This window comes from Tyto alba, unplaced genomic scaffold, assembly GCF_018691265.1.
Source record: "Tyto alba isolate M040663 unplaced genomic scaffold, T.alba_DEE_v4.0 Super-Scaffold_42, whole genome shotgun sequence".
NCBI classification, from domain to species: Eukaryota; Metazoa; Chordata; class Aves; order Strigiformes; family Tytonidae; genus Tyto; species Tyto alba.
This window is the reverse complement of record NW_024881318.1, coordinates 21,988,247-22,005,029: the sequence shown is the minus strand read 5'-3', so window position 1 is coordinate 22,005,029 and position 16,783 is coordinate 21,988,247. Positions and strand designations below refer to the sequence as shown.

General features: G+C 41.2%; 1 protein-coding gene across 1 annotated transcript in view; it reads right to left on the bottom strand.

The window, feature by feature from the left end:
* Positions 1 to 3,050: 3,050 nt before the first annotated feature.
* The window catches only part of ITGA2 (integrin subunit alpha 2), a 69,530-nt gene continuing 55,797 nt past the window's right edge, over positions 3,051 to 16,783 (bottom strand). Inside the window, exons 24-30 of the mRNA XM_042804680.1 lie at positions 15,736 to 15,838; positions 14,792 to 14,902; positions 14,169 to 14,273; positions 13,733 to 13,846; positions 10,425 to 10,514; positions 6,906 to 7,022; positions 3,051 to 6,077 (exon numbers count right to left, since the gene is read on the bottom strand). Of these exons, the coding sequence (XP_042660614.1) occupies positions 5,988 to 6,077; positions 6,906 to 7,022; positions 10,425 to 10,514; positions 13,733 to 13,846; positions 14,169 to 14,273; positions 14,792 to 14,902; positions 15,736 to 15,838 (730 nt within the window). The 3' untranslated portion in view covers positions 3,051 to 5,987. The remainder of the gene's footprint in view (positions 6,078 to 6,905; positions 7,023 to 10,424; positions 10,515 to 13,732; positions 13,847 to 14,168; positions 14,274 to 14,791; positions 14,903 to 15,735; positions 15,839 to 16,783) is intronic.

Here is a 16,783-nt window from a genome sequence, read left to right as displayed (position 1 = left end):
TGTTAGAAAAAAATATACAAGCTTTCCCACTTCTAGTGTTCATTTTTCCACATTCATGCTTGCTGTTACCACATAACTTACTAGTGTATTAATTTCATAAAAATAAACGGCTAGCTTGCATTGTAGTGGATGGTTTATGAATGAACTAAAACCTATGCAGTGCTTGCATACTGATGCTGTGCACTATACAGAAAAACAGAGGTATTTAGAACAGTTAAATTGTAGCTGGTGCCCTATGATTGGGGGCAATTACTGTGTTGCACTAGTGCCTCTCTAGTGCTGCAGCCTCCTGGAAGATTTCTCTAAGGTGACCTTAAGTGCACCTTCCCCATCAGCAATATAGCTGGGAAAGAGGGTGCAGAAAAGAGGAGAAAGAGTAATTGTGTACTTCCCCACAGTGACCAGGAACAATGAATGGAAGACGTGTTGTACTGAGTCACAGCTGAGTGTTACAATGTGTGTACGCTGCCACAGTCAAAACAATGAAATGTCATTTTGTGTCCCTAGCTGTGCATGAGGCAAGTACTGCTTTGTTCTGGAACAATGATGTATCAGTCTTGTGTAACTTTGGGTTCCTCAGCTGGCATCTAAAAGAAAAATGGAAATGCCCCTCGGAGAGATGATGTGCAAATTAGGGGTCAAATGTATCTCAGTGAAACTTTGGTCCATACTCCAAGCTCAGTGTTCCAGCTCCCTCTGTAGGGCTACCCTCTCTACTAGGGCAATATTATTGTAAGAGGGCAAATTACTCTGGTTTAAGATAGCTGCCTAAGGCTATGTCTGTAGTGACCCAGAAGTGCTTCCAAATTTCTAGGCCAGGGGATGAATCCCAGCTGTGCCTTGATGGCACGTCAGGAAAAGATGTGACTGCACATGTCCTGGTTTTCACACATGCAGGACTAGGCTGCTGGATGAGGGCTACCTTGTGGTGAGGTCTGTGTATGGGATGATAGGCATCTGCAGGTCAATATACAATGCAGTCCTAGGTTTCCTGGATGAGCCCAGCTGCTGCTCTGCCTTGGCTGTAGGGGACGGGTAACCCTAACCCTCGGTGGCTTTCCAGCTGTGACACAGCATGATGCAGAGGTGGTGGCTCCAGGTGCAGACAGATGTTCCTGGGAACAGATGCTGCGAACCAGAGGGTCATCATGTGCTTCCTGTAGAGATCTGCCAGATGAGGGCATTTTGTGGAAGGGAAATGTGTGTCTTCAGAGTGAGAATTTGTCCTGTAAAGATGTCTTGGTCTTGGCTGGCATGTTTGAATACGCTGATCCATCCCTTTGTCTGGCAGAATGTCCATATACCAGCATTGCTTAAGAGTTTCCTTTCCTGATTTTGATTTTAAATTCTGCTCTGGTTTCAAGAGAAGCTCAGCCTGATGCATACTGTGAGAACAGGAACTGATAGATTGTCACGAACGAAATGCAGTGGGGGGTGGATGGGCTTGTGTTTTAAGGACCCTTCCCAGGAGATGGCAGCCGAGAGACATCTGTGCGGGAAGAGCGTATCCCAGCCTGCCCAGGTGCTGGCTGGGCTGGGAAACAGGCAGTCGCTTTGGCTATCCCTTGTCCAAGCACCACTGTAACACTCAGGAATGAAGCCTTTGCTCAACTTTAAACTAGATTTTTGGCTTTTGTCTCAGCATACTTGTACCATAGCTGTTCAAGGAATGTGTAGTTTTATAGACTAATGCATTTATTTGCTCCATCAAAAACATTAAAAGGAAAAAACTGATAAAACTAATAATTAACAAAGTGAATTTGCCTGTGAAAGCAGACAGTGCTACCCTTTGCCCCTCAGAAAGCTCTGAAAATTCAATCTTGAGCTCTTCGGTTATGTGTCTTGTGGAGGTACTTGAAGAGAGGGAGTTAAGAATAGGCTGATGACTGTTTATTTTAGTACCGTAGGCCTGTTCTTTAGAAACAAATGAGCCATACAGTTTGATCTTATCAAGTGTTATGAAAATTAGCATCCTCTTTTAAAAGTTAAATTTTGGCTATTTTAAGAGAAAGAAGCAAATACATTTTAAAAACTGCTAGCACACCAAAGCCTGTGATTGCCTATGAATAATTGATCATAAATGAGGGCAGAAAGGTTAACTAAAAAGATAGAACTCAACTTTTCAGAGGCTGTGACATCAACAACATCTGAGGCTGTGAAAATTACATACACTTTACTATCTTTAAAGGCAATAAAAAGTTGAAGCAATTTGCTGTAGATACTGAGATGCATTTTCATGTTCTTCAGTCTTTAATGTGCAAGTTTTTGTTGTGGATCAGTTTTGGATATAAAGGGTAATACACTCAGGTCTGTATATAAGGAATCTGGCTTTAAATTTTGCAGAACACTGGGACTTGGTGAAAGATAGGGTTTTGTGCCTTAAGATTAGGGTCATCTGGTTCTGTGTTATGGAAGTGTTAAAGTTGGTAGCCTGAATGTTTATGTACCACTGTTAAGAAGTATGGAGGAGTTCAAAGTGGTAAAAAAAAAAAAGTTAGCTCCACGAATGTGGCTAGTTTTCAGGTGGTAGTTACAGCCATGACTGGCCTCCTATCCATGGCTAAACTCCTCCCTCTCTTCCCCACCTTGCTCTTGCTGAAATGTTGCATTCAGCTTTTGCAGCACATGGTGGGGAATAGCCAGAGCTGGTGTCAGGACATGCTACTGCTCACCAATTCTGTATGTAATATGAAGTGCAGAGCATGAGACTGGCAGAATACAGTATTATCTTAGATGCTAGGGGTAACCCCATGTTTACAAGGAGGCCTAACCATGGTAAGTTTTTAACACCAGATAGTCAACCAGAGATATTCAAATACAGCCATTTTCCAGTAATGTGAACTGACTTACACTGTAATATAGCTTACTGGTAGTGTTATAACTTACAAGACTTCAAGTGCAGCTCCTTTGTATATGTAACAGAGTCATTCCCTTAGGGTTTTCACTGTGTGCTACTGGAAACAATGACATGTTTAGCCCCATTTTATGTAGTGCTTTTTCAGTAGCATTTCTTCTCTCTAGGGTGCTGTTTAAAAATAAATGAGTCTGTGTTCAGCAGTACTCTTGTTTTTATTGTAGTAACACTGTTAGGCCCTTAGGTAGGCACCACAGTGATACAGTCCCTGCTCCCACAGAGCTTACATGCTAACTTTCAGAAGTCAGTTTGATTATAAACTCTCTTGTACATTCCAAATATATACATAGGCTCATATGAAACTAACTCTGATTTTGGACTTAATTCTAGTACTTCAGGAAGTCACCAGCTAGATTTCAAGACCAGAATCAGAGATGACGAGTTTGTTGAAGGCACTCCTGACTTTCCTTGCTGCAAGCACAAACAAGCACATGCTAAAGCTCAACATTTCAGAGTATTATTTCACCTGTAATGTGCTGTTTTAAAAAAGTAAAACTAAAAAAACCACAAAACCAACAAAAAAACCACCCTTGCGCATAATACAAAATATACATAATATTTCCAGCATTATTTGCGGCCGTGCCAACTTAAAAGTGCAATAGAATAGACTTGCCCATTATAAAAACTGAATTAGCCATTTAAATATTAATTGTAAAAGAAAAATAAACTAGTAACTGGAAGTGGTTAGGATACAGAAACCTTATCCATTGCTATGCCTCCCCTTTATTTTGGGAAAAGTATTATGTCCAGGTGAGGGAAAAAATCCTGTTGTCTGGGTCAAAATAAAACCCAGTGAAGACTAGTGAATCGATCATTGCTACCTGATTGAGAAACTGTTAAATCCCCAAAGACGTTGGATGTCAGATACTAACCTGTACCTCCCACTGAAGGTGGAAGAAGGAAATCTGGCTGAATGCCTGAATTTCCCTTGCAAGCAGCACCAGAAATGAAGCTGCCATCTGCTGTGTTGTGAAATTCCCCCTCTAGCCTAGAATGCATGACCCTGGTTATGTAGGAGCTTCCCACACATACGGGTGTAGGGTTTTGTTTTTTTCCTTACAAGTTTATACAAGAATTGAGGCAGACAAATTTTTATCCTTACTTTCAGAGCATTTGCCTGCAGGGCTTATAATTACAAGTCAGAAGCTTATTCTTTAGCTTTATGCAATTACTACTATTTTTTTTTTTTTTTTTCCTACATTTTAAATAATTGTTTTGGTCACAACCTCCACTGATGGCAACAATCTTGTTTGACAGTCGAGATCACAAGCTGGATTGTTTTTCAGAATGTTAAAAAAAAAACCAACATCCCAAAACATAACATTTCATAGATACAAAACAAATCTAAAACACATATAAACTACATTGATCACAATCCAGCTGTCACTGCAAATGAAGCTGTTTATTTGCCAAAGAGATGGTTGACTCTTGACTGATTACTGATGAAAAAAGACCAAGTAAAACTTTAAAACGTGCTCAAGCCTAGTTTTTGAAGAGTCCCTCAGTAAATAATCTGGAAAGTGCCTAAGCATAATTCCAATCTAGCTTTGGGGAAAGAAAGCAGGACTTTGGGTTCTGAATTAGGCACATTTAAATGTTTTACTCTTCAAGTAAATCACCTCGAGTTGGAAACAATCTCACTTGCATGGCAACGTACATAAGGACAAAACACAACATATCTTTTTTCACAATTGACTAGAAGTGTAACTGCCAGCCATGAGAGAGAAAGGCAGCCAAAAGGCCAATCCCCTTGACTGTTACCAGTCATACAGTGTGGGCCTTCTTAAGACTGAGCTTTCATTAAAACCAGGCAGCATAACAAGCATGTGATAAACTTTAGGTGTGTAACCAACACAAAGTCACCCAAGTGTTGTGCTCAGAGCTCCTTCCAGAGCATTACAGTACTTTGCTGTATAAAACATAAGTTAACTTCATCAAGACATGAACATGTGGGACCAAATACAATGTGACAGGTAAGGAGGTCATACCAAACTTTGGTCTCCTGGAGGGCACTGAGATACTAAAGAAACAAGTGCAGTAAACAATTTACAGAGCTTAGATCTTCACGGTCCTCTACCCTAATGTGCATACTTCCTCAGTCATCATCCCCTTTAGTTCACTTCATACTCCTAGTCTTGGAAAATCTTTCAGTACAGAATTAAAGGCAAGATCTTGACTGTCTTCCCTATTTACATCAAAAGCCAAACTGATGTCAGAGGGACTGCGAACATAAAGCCCAGTGTACCAGTAGTGGTAGTGCTTCTCAAGATGAAATCTGAAAACCAATCAAACATTGCAGAGAACATGCTGTGATTATGAAATGCATATTTCCTTCTTGGAGAGAAAGTATGCAGAAGGCAGTTATACATACCATTAGGCAGTATTTCCCCAAAACAACGTACTTTAGTAATTTAGTTATGACCTTAGTGCAAGGAATACGGTGAAGTTTTGCAACAGTTTGCCCATCCAGTTGTCCTGTAGCACCCAGACAGACATCTTCGTATGCAGTTCCCACTTTATAGATTAGTTAAGACAAAGGTTTGCTGGTGCAAATTATTTCTCTAAAACAATAAGGATGGAGCTAGTCAATGAAAAAATGAGTTTTCTTCTCCCTGTCTGGAAGCAGTATTCACCACACATTCATCATCAACTTAATGGAAAATGTCCTTTACACATATGGTACTTGTCAACTGAATTACGAACTGATGCTGTTCCACAATAATCTGAAATAAATTGCTCTGTTTCACTCTGCAGTGGATCAGGAGAAGGATTGCTGGCACAATATGTTACTGTAAACTCCGGACCTGCCAGTTCTAAGGGCTAAGTTTGTTTGAAAGGCAAAAATTTTCAAGAAAAGGCACTATAAATCATTTTTGAAAAAAACAAACTGTCCTGCAGTTACTCCTATAATAGAGTAGAATCTGTAAAATATTTTCATCTATAACAAGACACTTCCATTAAAAATGTTTAAATGTTACTAAGCTTTAAGGCACTCCAGCTGAAGAACTGAATGGATCACAACTACTGTTGGTGGCTCAGATCTCCTCTCTTTATCCCCATAACCCCATCATCTTCAGTCTTTGTCCTTTGTGAGTTCTGTAATTTCATCAACGTCTTCTATATCCTGTGTCATTTTCTCATACTGTCTCTTGAAGAAGCCAAGCTGTGAGGAGTATTAAAATAACCACATCACAGTGAGTCATTGATAGTTACATTTCTCAGAAGAGCTAAATAGTGCAGTGGTAGAAATGCGTGTGTGTGCATGCACGCACATACAGTGTTTGATTTGTAGACAATTCCTAACTCTAAAAGAGCTGGGTCCTGCACTCCTGCCCAGCAACTAAACAGCACTGAGTAGCCAGTTGTCTCCCTGCCAAGATACAGGCATCTCTATGCTGCCTTGATGTGACAAGTTGCCCTTCAAGCACCAATGCCCTGGCACACAGAAAAACTTTCCCCTTAATCTAGGTATCCTTTGTAAATTACTTTCTGCCTTTGCCCTTCTCTGTTCTCTTTTTGCCTGTTCAGTGTATATCCTCTCCCTCCTTGTGTCTAATCCCTAGACTTGCTGACTGGGAATATCATGGGAGTTCAGAGCCTAGCTGGAGAGTTATGGAAGGAGGTGGGCAGTGTCGAAAGGAAAAAAAGTAAGATGCCACAGCCCCTGTTTTGAACCACTGGAACTCATTTGTCATCTGCATGTTGCCAATTTCTGTGAGGACCCATTTCAGAACTTTGATTTTTAAAGCCCTTCTAAATGCTCCCATCAAGGGTGCAATGCCAATGCAGTATTATGCCACCAAACTGCATGTGCAGATTTGTTCAGCACAAGAGAAGAGAGTTTGCAAAGAAAATAGTCCGTTTCTGCTTTTTTTTTTTCTTTTTTTTTCTTTTTTTTTTTTGTTTGTTTGTGGTTTTTTTTGTTTTGTTTTTTGTTTGTTTGTTTGTTTGTTTCTTTGTTTGGTTTTTAAGAATATAAACACCTACTTACTTTCCATAAAATGGCAACCAATACTAACAGCAAGAGAAGTCCGGCCAATACACTGCCAATCACAACACCAACTGGTATCTCAGCTTTCTCATCTGGCTTCATTATTGTAACTGGGATCTGAAAGCAGAGAGATTGTGCATTAGAGGTTAATGTTAACTGCATATGAAGTAGGATTTGTAAACCAAATATTTCACTAATCAAGAATAGCTGGTCTGCACACATTCCAGGATCGACTGGAACACACCAGGCAATTACAGCCCTTTCACTGATGTCCACAGGTTCTTGGTTGCACCACCATGGCACAATGCAGTGCCAGTTAAAGATTAGGGGCCCTCATTGCTCTCAGCCATACACAACAGGCAGAGAAGCAATCTCTTCCTGCCAGCTTTCTGCCTCTAACAGGAGGTCTTTCAGAATTGTTCCCATAGTGCACAGATACACCATCACTAGGTAAAGACATGCTTACATGCAAGCAGGGAATAGCCTGGTGTACAGCATCATCTGCTCAAAATAGGCTTCTGCTGCATCTGCTGGAGAAGAACTACTTCCCACTGAGTGTTAACTACTTCCAACTGAGCGTTGTCAGAGCCTGTTATCTGTGGTGGGCAGCTGCAGGAGACAATACTAATCATGGAGGTCAGACACCATGATGCCCTCATTCTGCTGAAATTTCTCCCCTCCTGCTGGGCCTCTGTCTCCTTTGCCTGCCGTTCCCACCTTCTGGGAAACCACTAACAACTTGTTAAATCTGCTCATGTTAATCCCTGTTCTGAGTCAGCTGCATGAATTTGCTGTAAGATGTATGGGTCAGACAGGAGTGTTTCTAGCACACCTATGCTTCCTGAACTACAAGCAATACCAGAGAGCTCCCAGAACAGCATAGGTGTCAGGAAGTTAGTTTTCAGGTGATACCCTATCTAGTTGGATTGGGTATGACCAACTATATAGTTCTTCATAACACAGTTGCTCAGGGAGACATTGCTGTAATATTTATGAACTGTCGAATCTTTGGATTTAATCTTGGAACGACTTGCATTTAGCATGAAGGTTTTTTCGTTCCTGAAACATGATAAAAGAAGTCACGTTGGTTTACTTTCTCAGAGTTGCTTGCTCAGTGCATTCGTCTGGTGTAATTTAATCTTAAACTTTCTGGGAAACTTGCACTGGACTGACATCTCAGTGATTTAAGTAATTTCTGCTGGAAGGCTTCAGTGTTGTGCTAGGTGTGACTGTGTATTCATTTCACTGAGGTAGGATGGCTTTGTGTATTTTCTAACTGAATGGTGATAATGATGATTATAGCAGGTTAACGTTCAGTCTTCCAGCTGGCAGTCCTTTCCAACTTGGAAAAAATCTTAAAGCATTTACGCAAAGATATCTAAGCAGCTTCCCCACATAGCATCACAAGGCAGTATTAATTCAACTACACAGCAACCCAGGTCATCCAAACTAAAGAGCCAATCTCATTTGTATGTGCAGTTTGCCTAGTAATGCTTTCTCCATTATACTAACAGTGAAATGGCACTGTTGGAGAGATAAACCGATGCCTAAAAACAGATACCTTCCTTGAAGTCAGAATGTGGTCAGTAAGGCATCATGGCCGGGCTTCACCTCATCTGTGGTGTATCTACAATGTAGTTCTTTGTCTCCCAGTGGAGGAGGGTAGACTCTCTTAAGGCCTAATTCACCCTATTTATTTCAGGATCAACTTTAAGATGAGATGAATTGCATCTCACAAATACTTATTCTTTCTACAGATGAGGTTTTAAGGAAGGGCTGACTCTGATGTGGATGACTAATATAGATAGTAAATTGGGTAAATCCTACTGCCCTTGTCTAAAATAACAAGGTAAGCAGGGAAATAAACTCAGATTGCTTCTGCACCATCCTATTCCCAAGGAAGTGACTGGGTATTGCTGCTGGTCTGCCAAGAAGTATATGCAGTGCTGGGTACCGAATCCATCACTGAAGTGTCAAAGCAAACTGTCTGCCCTAGGGAGGGTGTACCTCCACCTGCTGGCACATTTTCCAGGACTTCTCACAGGGCAAGAGGCTATCGAGTCAGGATCAGGCTGTAAGCCTCACCAAAGGCACTTTGTTTCTTAGAAGCCCTGTGGATAACTTTCAGGGTGTGTTCAGACACTGCCTCAGAGCTGTAAAAGTCCCAGCTGCAGATGTTTCAGAGCCTGGCTGAGGAATTGCCTTTTATTTGACAACTGACTTAATCAACAGTTATTTGAATAATTAAATTCTGGTTCTCCTGAAATCACCAACAGAACTGCTGGTATTGTAAATCTGGCAGTATCATGCTCCAGCTGTGGAAAATACCTAGTAATACATAGTTTATGAGCTACCTAAAAAGCCTGTGCAATTAACTGGAATATTTGCATTGTGTATTAATGAGTTTTATCTCCTAGGAGAAATAATAACATGCCACAAAGATGCCATCATGCTTCAAGTATAGACATGTAATTTTTCTGCAAAAACATGGCATTATTTCTAGAACTACACATCTATTCCCTTTGCTTCTTCAGGCACTGGAGGTTTCCCTGAACACAAATGGGTCTATTGAGAGGTTCTTCACAAGAAATGAAGTGATCCATGAGCAAAAAATGACAAAAAATAGCACTGAATTATGGTCTTACTTCCACATTGAAATAGATCAATCGCCTTTGTACGTATTTAACTGAATTTTCCATTGCTTGTGAATGGATTATGCTACACATTCTCAGAGATATTTGACTCCTTTACTAACTTGCATTTTGGTCTTCAGTGGCCTTGGTTATTTTTATAGATAAAACAGGTTGGTAAGTCCTGTAAAAATAAATCTAAACTTGGTGTTGCAAATGGAAGTCTTCCTCTAGGTAGGCCAAGAGAAAAAGGTATCTTTTTATTACAACAGCACCACAGCACTAATGTATTCTTCCGGTGTTGCTTATGTTTGTATATAGCAGAAAGATTCTACACTAATAAAGCGGTGGTTTGGAGACTTTGAGATTAGTTGTGTCCATATTGCCCATATGACAGCCATTCCAAATGCAAAAAACACTGCACATTTCTATCCAAATAAGATTAAGTATATTTGTTGGAGACATGTGCCAAAAATCTGTCTACAAACATCAAACCAAATACAGAAGACTCTAAATCAGATTTGTGAAAATGCTTCCCACAGCTCACTTATCTACAACAATTAATTCCATTGCAGAAAGAAGTCCAAATATTTGATCTTTTTATGAACAGGAAGCTAAATGAATTACAGAAGTTTCTGAGTTTCGCTGATAATTCTACAATCTCTTTGAGATCTACAGATTTTGACTAAGTCTGGTTTATATAGCAGCTGGCTGAGATGAAAACATTTTATATATTTATATTTGTATATAGCCAAAAGGAAACATAGTTCAAGATAATCAAATGTCATTAGAGTTTGTAACTTGCTGGGTTCTCCTAAAGGACACTAAAAAATAAATATTATCACTTTAATACAGTAAAAGACAGGTTGAAAAAATACTTATCACTTACAGTTAGGGTATTCTCTCCAATTATAAATAACTCAGGGTTATACGTATCAATATTTGCCTCTGCAGAGAGTTGTAACGTCTGGAAAGTTAACTGAAAGAGAAGATTAAAAAAAACCTATAAAGCTCTATTACAGGGCAAATCGATTAGAATGTAGACATCCTAAAATAATTCTCTTGCTTTGAAATGAAGACTTCGGAACCAGAAAAAAAAATCACAGCATTAAGAAAATTAAATTTTTTCGTTTGTCCCAAGATAATGTGTTGATGAAAATAATGTATCAGTAATCCAGACTTAATGTTGCTGTTCTTCCCTATTAGCAATTGTGTTGGGTTTGTGTGTGTGGTGGGGATGTTTGGTAGTGGGGGAGGAGGCAACAGTAGTGGCTCCTGTGAGAAGCTTCTTGAAGCTCCCCCAGCTCCAAGTTGGACCCGTCTCTGGCCAGGGCCGGGACAATCAGCTGCGCCTCTGAGTTAACATATTTAAGAAGGGGAAACTGGAAAGAAGAGTTATATGGAGAACACCTGTGCAAGCACCTATGCAAGAAAGGAAGAGGGGGCGGGAGAGGTGCACCACAGCAGATACTCCTCTTGCAGCCCATGTCCCCTCGCAGCCCATGGAGAGCCACAGTGGAGCCGATGCCCACCTGCAGCCCACAGAGGAGCCCATGCTGGAGCAGGTGGCTGCACCTGAAGAAGGCCGGGACTCTGAGGGAAGCCCCTCCTGTTGTAGTTTGGTGCTGGGAAGACTGCAACACATGGGAGGGACCCACACTGGAGCAGCTTGGGAAGAGTTTGCAGCCCATGAGAAGGACTCACATGGGAAAACGTTCATGGAGGACTGTTTCCCATGACAGGGACCCCAGGCTGGAGCAGTGTGAGGAGTGCTCCCCTTGCGGAGGAAGGAGAAGCGGACTGACCATAACCCCCATTCCCTGTCCCCCTGTGCTGCTGAGGGGGAGAGGAGGTAATCAGGAGCAAAGCTGAGCCCAGGAAGAAAGGAATGGTGGAAGGATGGTGTTTTTAAGAGGCAGTAATGCTTCTTGCTGTCGTACTCTGTTACGTGTTGTTGTTGTTAGTGGTTGAATTAAATTGATGTTTTTCTTCCCCTAAGGAGTATCTGTCTTCTGCTCCATGATCATAATGGGTGAGTCATCCCTCCCTGTCCTTATCTCAATTCTTCAGGCTTTTCCTTTATTTTCTCCTTCCCATTCCTGAGGGGAAGGGGTGAGGGAGCAGCTGTGTTCTGCTGTTGCTCTCTGGGCTCAAACCACAACAGCAATGAAACTGCAGAACTGGCCTTTTTTCTTTAACATATAGTTCAGGCAAAATAGAAGTGGATTATATATCCATTTTTACAGTTATTTCAAAGGTGTCACTGCTACTAGCAGGAAAGAGATGGGGGGAAAAAGTAACATTGAGAAAGGGAAAAATATCAACTAAAGACAGATGGGGATATATCTCTGCCTTTGAAAGAAATGGAAACTGGATGCTCTTTCCCTTTCCCCCTGCCCGCCCTCCCCCCCCATCCAATGCTTGTGGTTTTCCCCATCTATTTTTTCCTAGCACTACCCGTTCCTCTCCGCTGCTCAAATTCTGACATCACTCCCTCAGCTTAAACAAAGATGATGACAAAAAACTTCAGCCAATTCCCATTTGAAAAGGGACCTTATGCCAGATCACTCTACCCTCTGTGCATGTGTCAAGAGGAGAGGAGAACAGCTGTGCAGACACTGCCAGCTCACCGCTGCTCTTCTCCCCATGTGGCAGGCACAGAGAGCCCCTTTCCTACGGCACCACCAGGAATGGCCTCAGGTTCGTGGGAGCACAGGAGCACTCGCTAGCTGTACCAAATGCAATGCCTGCTCTGTCATTTGGCCTCCTCAGTCATTTCTCTGTGGCAGGGCCAGGTACAGTGGGCTTGACACAGAACACGAGCAACCGTGGGTCTGCATCAGCCGACACACACCGAATTGACGGTTGCTGCAGCATACCGTTATGGCATGCCAGCACTGTGGCCATCTGCCCAAGTGGTCTGTCCTGCACTCCTAAATGTTTAGAAACTCACCTAAGCACTATTCAAAGCACCTCCTTAATTCCTAAATGCATCTTCCTTTGCTTTGCTTAACAGGTACCAGCAAGCCTGCTATCCCCTTCTTGGACAACCACTGACTGCTACTAAATAAAAAGGCTGATTATGTGCATTATTGAGTGCTTGCAAGATTATTTGCATTGAACATTGACAATCAACTAGAAAATAACAGAATGGGAGATGAGAGGAAAACTGTGACATGCTATCTTTCCTTTCTATCACCCAGTGTGGTAAACAAGTTATTTCCACTCTCTTGCGAGGGTAGCAACCTTTTGTTCAGGTCTCCAACTTCTGCGTATCTAACAGTAGTAATGAGTGGTCTTGATCCAGCTAATTTGAAAAATACAAACTTTAAAGACACAGATGCTTTCCTTCACACATTTGCATAAGTATATTACATTATTAGTCTGAACTTTTGAGAGCTGAATGCTAAAGATGACAACAGCCATGCTGTTAAATGTCAATACCTGCCATAAGACTTGCTAGACAAACTAAGGAGACCGCGTTATTCTTGACACTCTAGGCAAATCCAGGACTCCAAGACAGTTTGGTCAGTTGCCAAGCTAAGAAGCAAACATGGTCTCATTTCAAAAGTCTCGTAATTCATGATGAGTTATATCATGGAGGACACATGGTAATTTAAAATGGGGAAGTCAAAATAATGGATATTTGTATATTTTTAAGCATCCTGTACATCTCTAAACAAGGGCTGTGACACCAATTCTGATAAAACAAAAAAAATAGATTAAAAAAATTTTCTGCACCTTCTCTGACAAATGTAACTGGCAGCACCAACAGGCTTTTGATATTCTGATGTGACTTAAAATGATCACTATGTAGGCTGTAATGTTCAAAAACTAAAAGCAACATTATTTTCCAGGCTATGATGATACTGTACTCTGCCGTCCTATGTTGAGGTTTTGGAAACTGTAGTTCCCCTTGAATTAATTTAACAGATGCAGAAAATATTTTTTTCAGCTGTGAAGACTGCTTTATCACAGCATTTTCTTAGGTTTTGTGCTGGACTGAAGTTTATCAAGTCCATTATGCAGCCTTGCTACTTTACTTTTAGAGTGAAGTTTTCAATCTGGAAAAACACACACAACAATGTAAAGTAAAGGAAGGTCTTTCTAGATTGGAAGGTCTCTTTACAGAACTCTGAAAAATATCAGGAATTATCTGAGTATTGGATCCTTCATGAAGACACAGCTGATACTCACAGCAGCAAAGGTTCCATTCCAAATTCGGGTGGACACGTTCACAGAGTACTCTCCCTTCAGCATAATGTCTTCCAGCTTGCATGTGATGGTACTGCATTTCACATTCTTACAGTTCTTCCAGAGGAAACAGCAAGGAGAGGCAACAGCATGCATTAAAAATACACTTTAACAAATACTTCTTTAACATCTGGACTTTTTCTCTTGCCTTTGCCATCCTGTGCATACAAATTAAGTGCTTGCAGGCTGTGAAGAACATGCACCTTTCCTTCTAAGCGAGATGCAGTGTATGTGAGAACATCCATAGGCTGCACTCCTGCATGGTGAATGAGGAATGCCACCCCCCACCACAGCTGACCCCACAGGCACAGCAGTAGGCTCATAGGGATCATGTCTGTGTCTCTGTCCTGTAGTACTGTAGCCCTGAGTCTTAACTCACCAGTTCTTTGGAAGCTCTGAAGTTCTCCTTCGTGAAAGATGCAGAATAAGGTCTTTTCCCTATTTGCATTGGATTTATCTGAGCTTGACAAGTAACTCCTCTAGCCTAGGAAAGATGGCAGTAATGAAACTGGATGACATCATACTCAGGAGTTAATAGTCATCATGATAATATATTTCTGGGATGAGAGGGTGGCTGTGAAAGGTTAGATTATGAACTATATAACACTGGATACACTTTAGGAAACTAATAAACTGTATGTGGTTTTGGTCAGAATTAAACAGCTCTTACAGTAATCTTTTTCCCCCTAGACTGACCCAAAGGGTTTGTCCCAGTCTAAAAATTCCATACTTACTATGCCCTTCCCAGGAACTTGGAGAAAGACCTAGCTGAAGAGTTCCAGAGTCATATGAAAAGTCAGTGATGGACTGTAAAGATAATCCACATCTGCCATGTAGTAGACTACTGTACTGCTGACATCATGGTCCTCCCCCTTCCTTTTATGAGGAAGCGATTAGGAGAAAAATTCTTTGAATCTCAGCCACACTATGAGGGAAATAGTTGATATTTATGGAACTGTTTAAACCCCAAAACACAGCAGTTTATGTAATTCAGTTATTCACCTGATCTGTGCTGACTGCAGTTACGTACATCAGTGGGTTATCTTTGCTGGTCAATTCAGGAAGATGGATTTTTACAGATGCCATCTTTACTGGAATACTTCCTGTTGTTACCTGCAAAGCACATAACTCACAATTAATTCAGGTAGCTATACTTAAATAGGCATAAATTACTTGATATAGCAAAAAGATCAGAAATTATGGATGAGTATGGAAGAACTGGACTCGTTCTGCATCAGTGTTTTTTGTATTAAGACACTTACTAGGGTAGTAATTACATTATGCCAATAGCAAAGCAGGAAGTGTACTGTATAGCTTCAGGTTCCTGTTTCCTTAGCAAATCTCATCCTAACTGCATGAAATATGTTTTGAAAAGCAAATATTTTGCCACAGCCAACAGGCCTGTTATTTAGTCCTTTAGAGTAGCAGTTACAGGAATGTAAATGGAACATAATTTAAGTTTCTTCCACGTTGCATATTTGGATCTAAGTTTTTCTGAGTTATGTAATAAACGCTGTGAGCTGGCTAGTTCTTGCATTTGCTTTTAGCATTTAACCCTTGCCAAACTTCAAGTTTCAAAGTCCAAGCCTGCAAAGACTTGTTTTCCTTTATCAAGTTGGTAGAAGACAAATATGGTCTGTGAAAAAACAGTCTAAAATGGCTTAAAGTTAATCATTAACCATCTTCTAAATATGTAAACAGTGCAGGACCAATCCCTCCGCCATTCTCCTTGTGCAGTAAGAGCAAATTCCATCCTTAACCTCATGAAGACCGTAAGCATTTATCCCCCAGCTACTTGCAATCATTTTTTTTTTCTTACTGGACTGATTCAAAATCATCAAAATCAGACAGTGAAATCAGAAATGTTTTTTCAACTGTGTTTTGGGAGCAGTCTACAGGAGGAGGTAAGGCAGCTTCCCGAACCAGAACCAGAAACATTTACTAACCTTAAGTGAGAAGTTGAATGTGGGGCCAATATCTTCAAAATTATTCACAGTGGAAGGAATGTTATGACCAGAGTATACTTCATAAAAGTTGATGTTGGCAAGCCTAGTTAACAACCATAAAACAATACATTTCAATTTGGCAGCTGCTTTGAAAACATGTATTACTGGATGTACCTTCCTGAAACAGGCCAGAAGTACAGTCAGACTAAAAATCAGTCACTTGTACTGCTGTTTGAATTTTACAGAGTTGATTAAGGAAATACATAGTGTACTGAAGTGCCAGAGCGAGCATGTGAAGGTAAGACAGGAGGGCTGTGTGAGACGCAGGCTCTGCTTGGCCTTCTGCATGCTGTGGTGTTTCAGTGCCATACTGCAGGCTCCCCTCCTGGGCACAAACTGCAACTTTCAGCTTTGCAGTGGCCTCCCTCCTTAGAAAGGGCTCCCTGACAATCCCCCCTCGGTACACCTAGAACAGCAAATTCCAACAGACTCTGAGGGAGATCCTGGGCCCTGATGCCACAGACAGGCTTGTTTCCACATTGCCTGGGTGTGGAAACACACACATCACCCTGCTTGCATGCATGGTACATAGCACATAACCCTCACTCTCCTCTGGGCCACTTTCTTTAGTATTTATGGTTTTCAAAATTAAAAATTTCCAAAGTAACATGAGGGTGGTTGCTGCCCACCACAGCACAAAATTACAGGTGTGTGATGGAAGGATGTGGTGTGAGGGTCTGTAGTGCTTGAGGAGCTCAGCTGGGACCTTGCTCAAAGACAATGAAAGCATCCCTGTGCAGTGCATCACATCCATGTCCTACCTCTGAGCAGCTCCTCTGCTGAACCATCCCAGAACCCTATCTGCTCTTCAACATTAGCTTTCATTAGGAGGCTGATTTGAGCAGTCAAAAAGCAAGATGGGGAGTGAGTTAACAAGGAGCAGGGGCTACCATGATTCCTACATCAGATCTTCCTGTAGGCACAAGGTGCAAATCCATCCTCTTCACCAGTCCCTGTTTAATCTGAGCAACATCTGTGCATACGATCC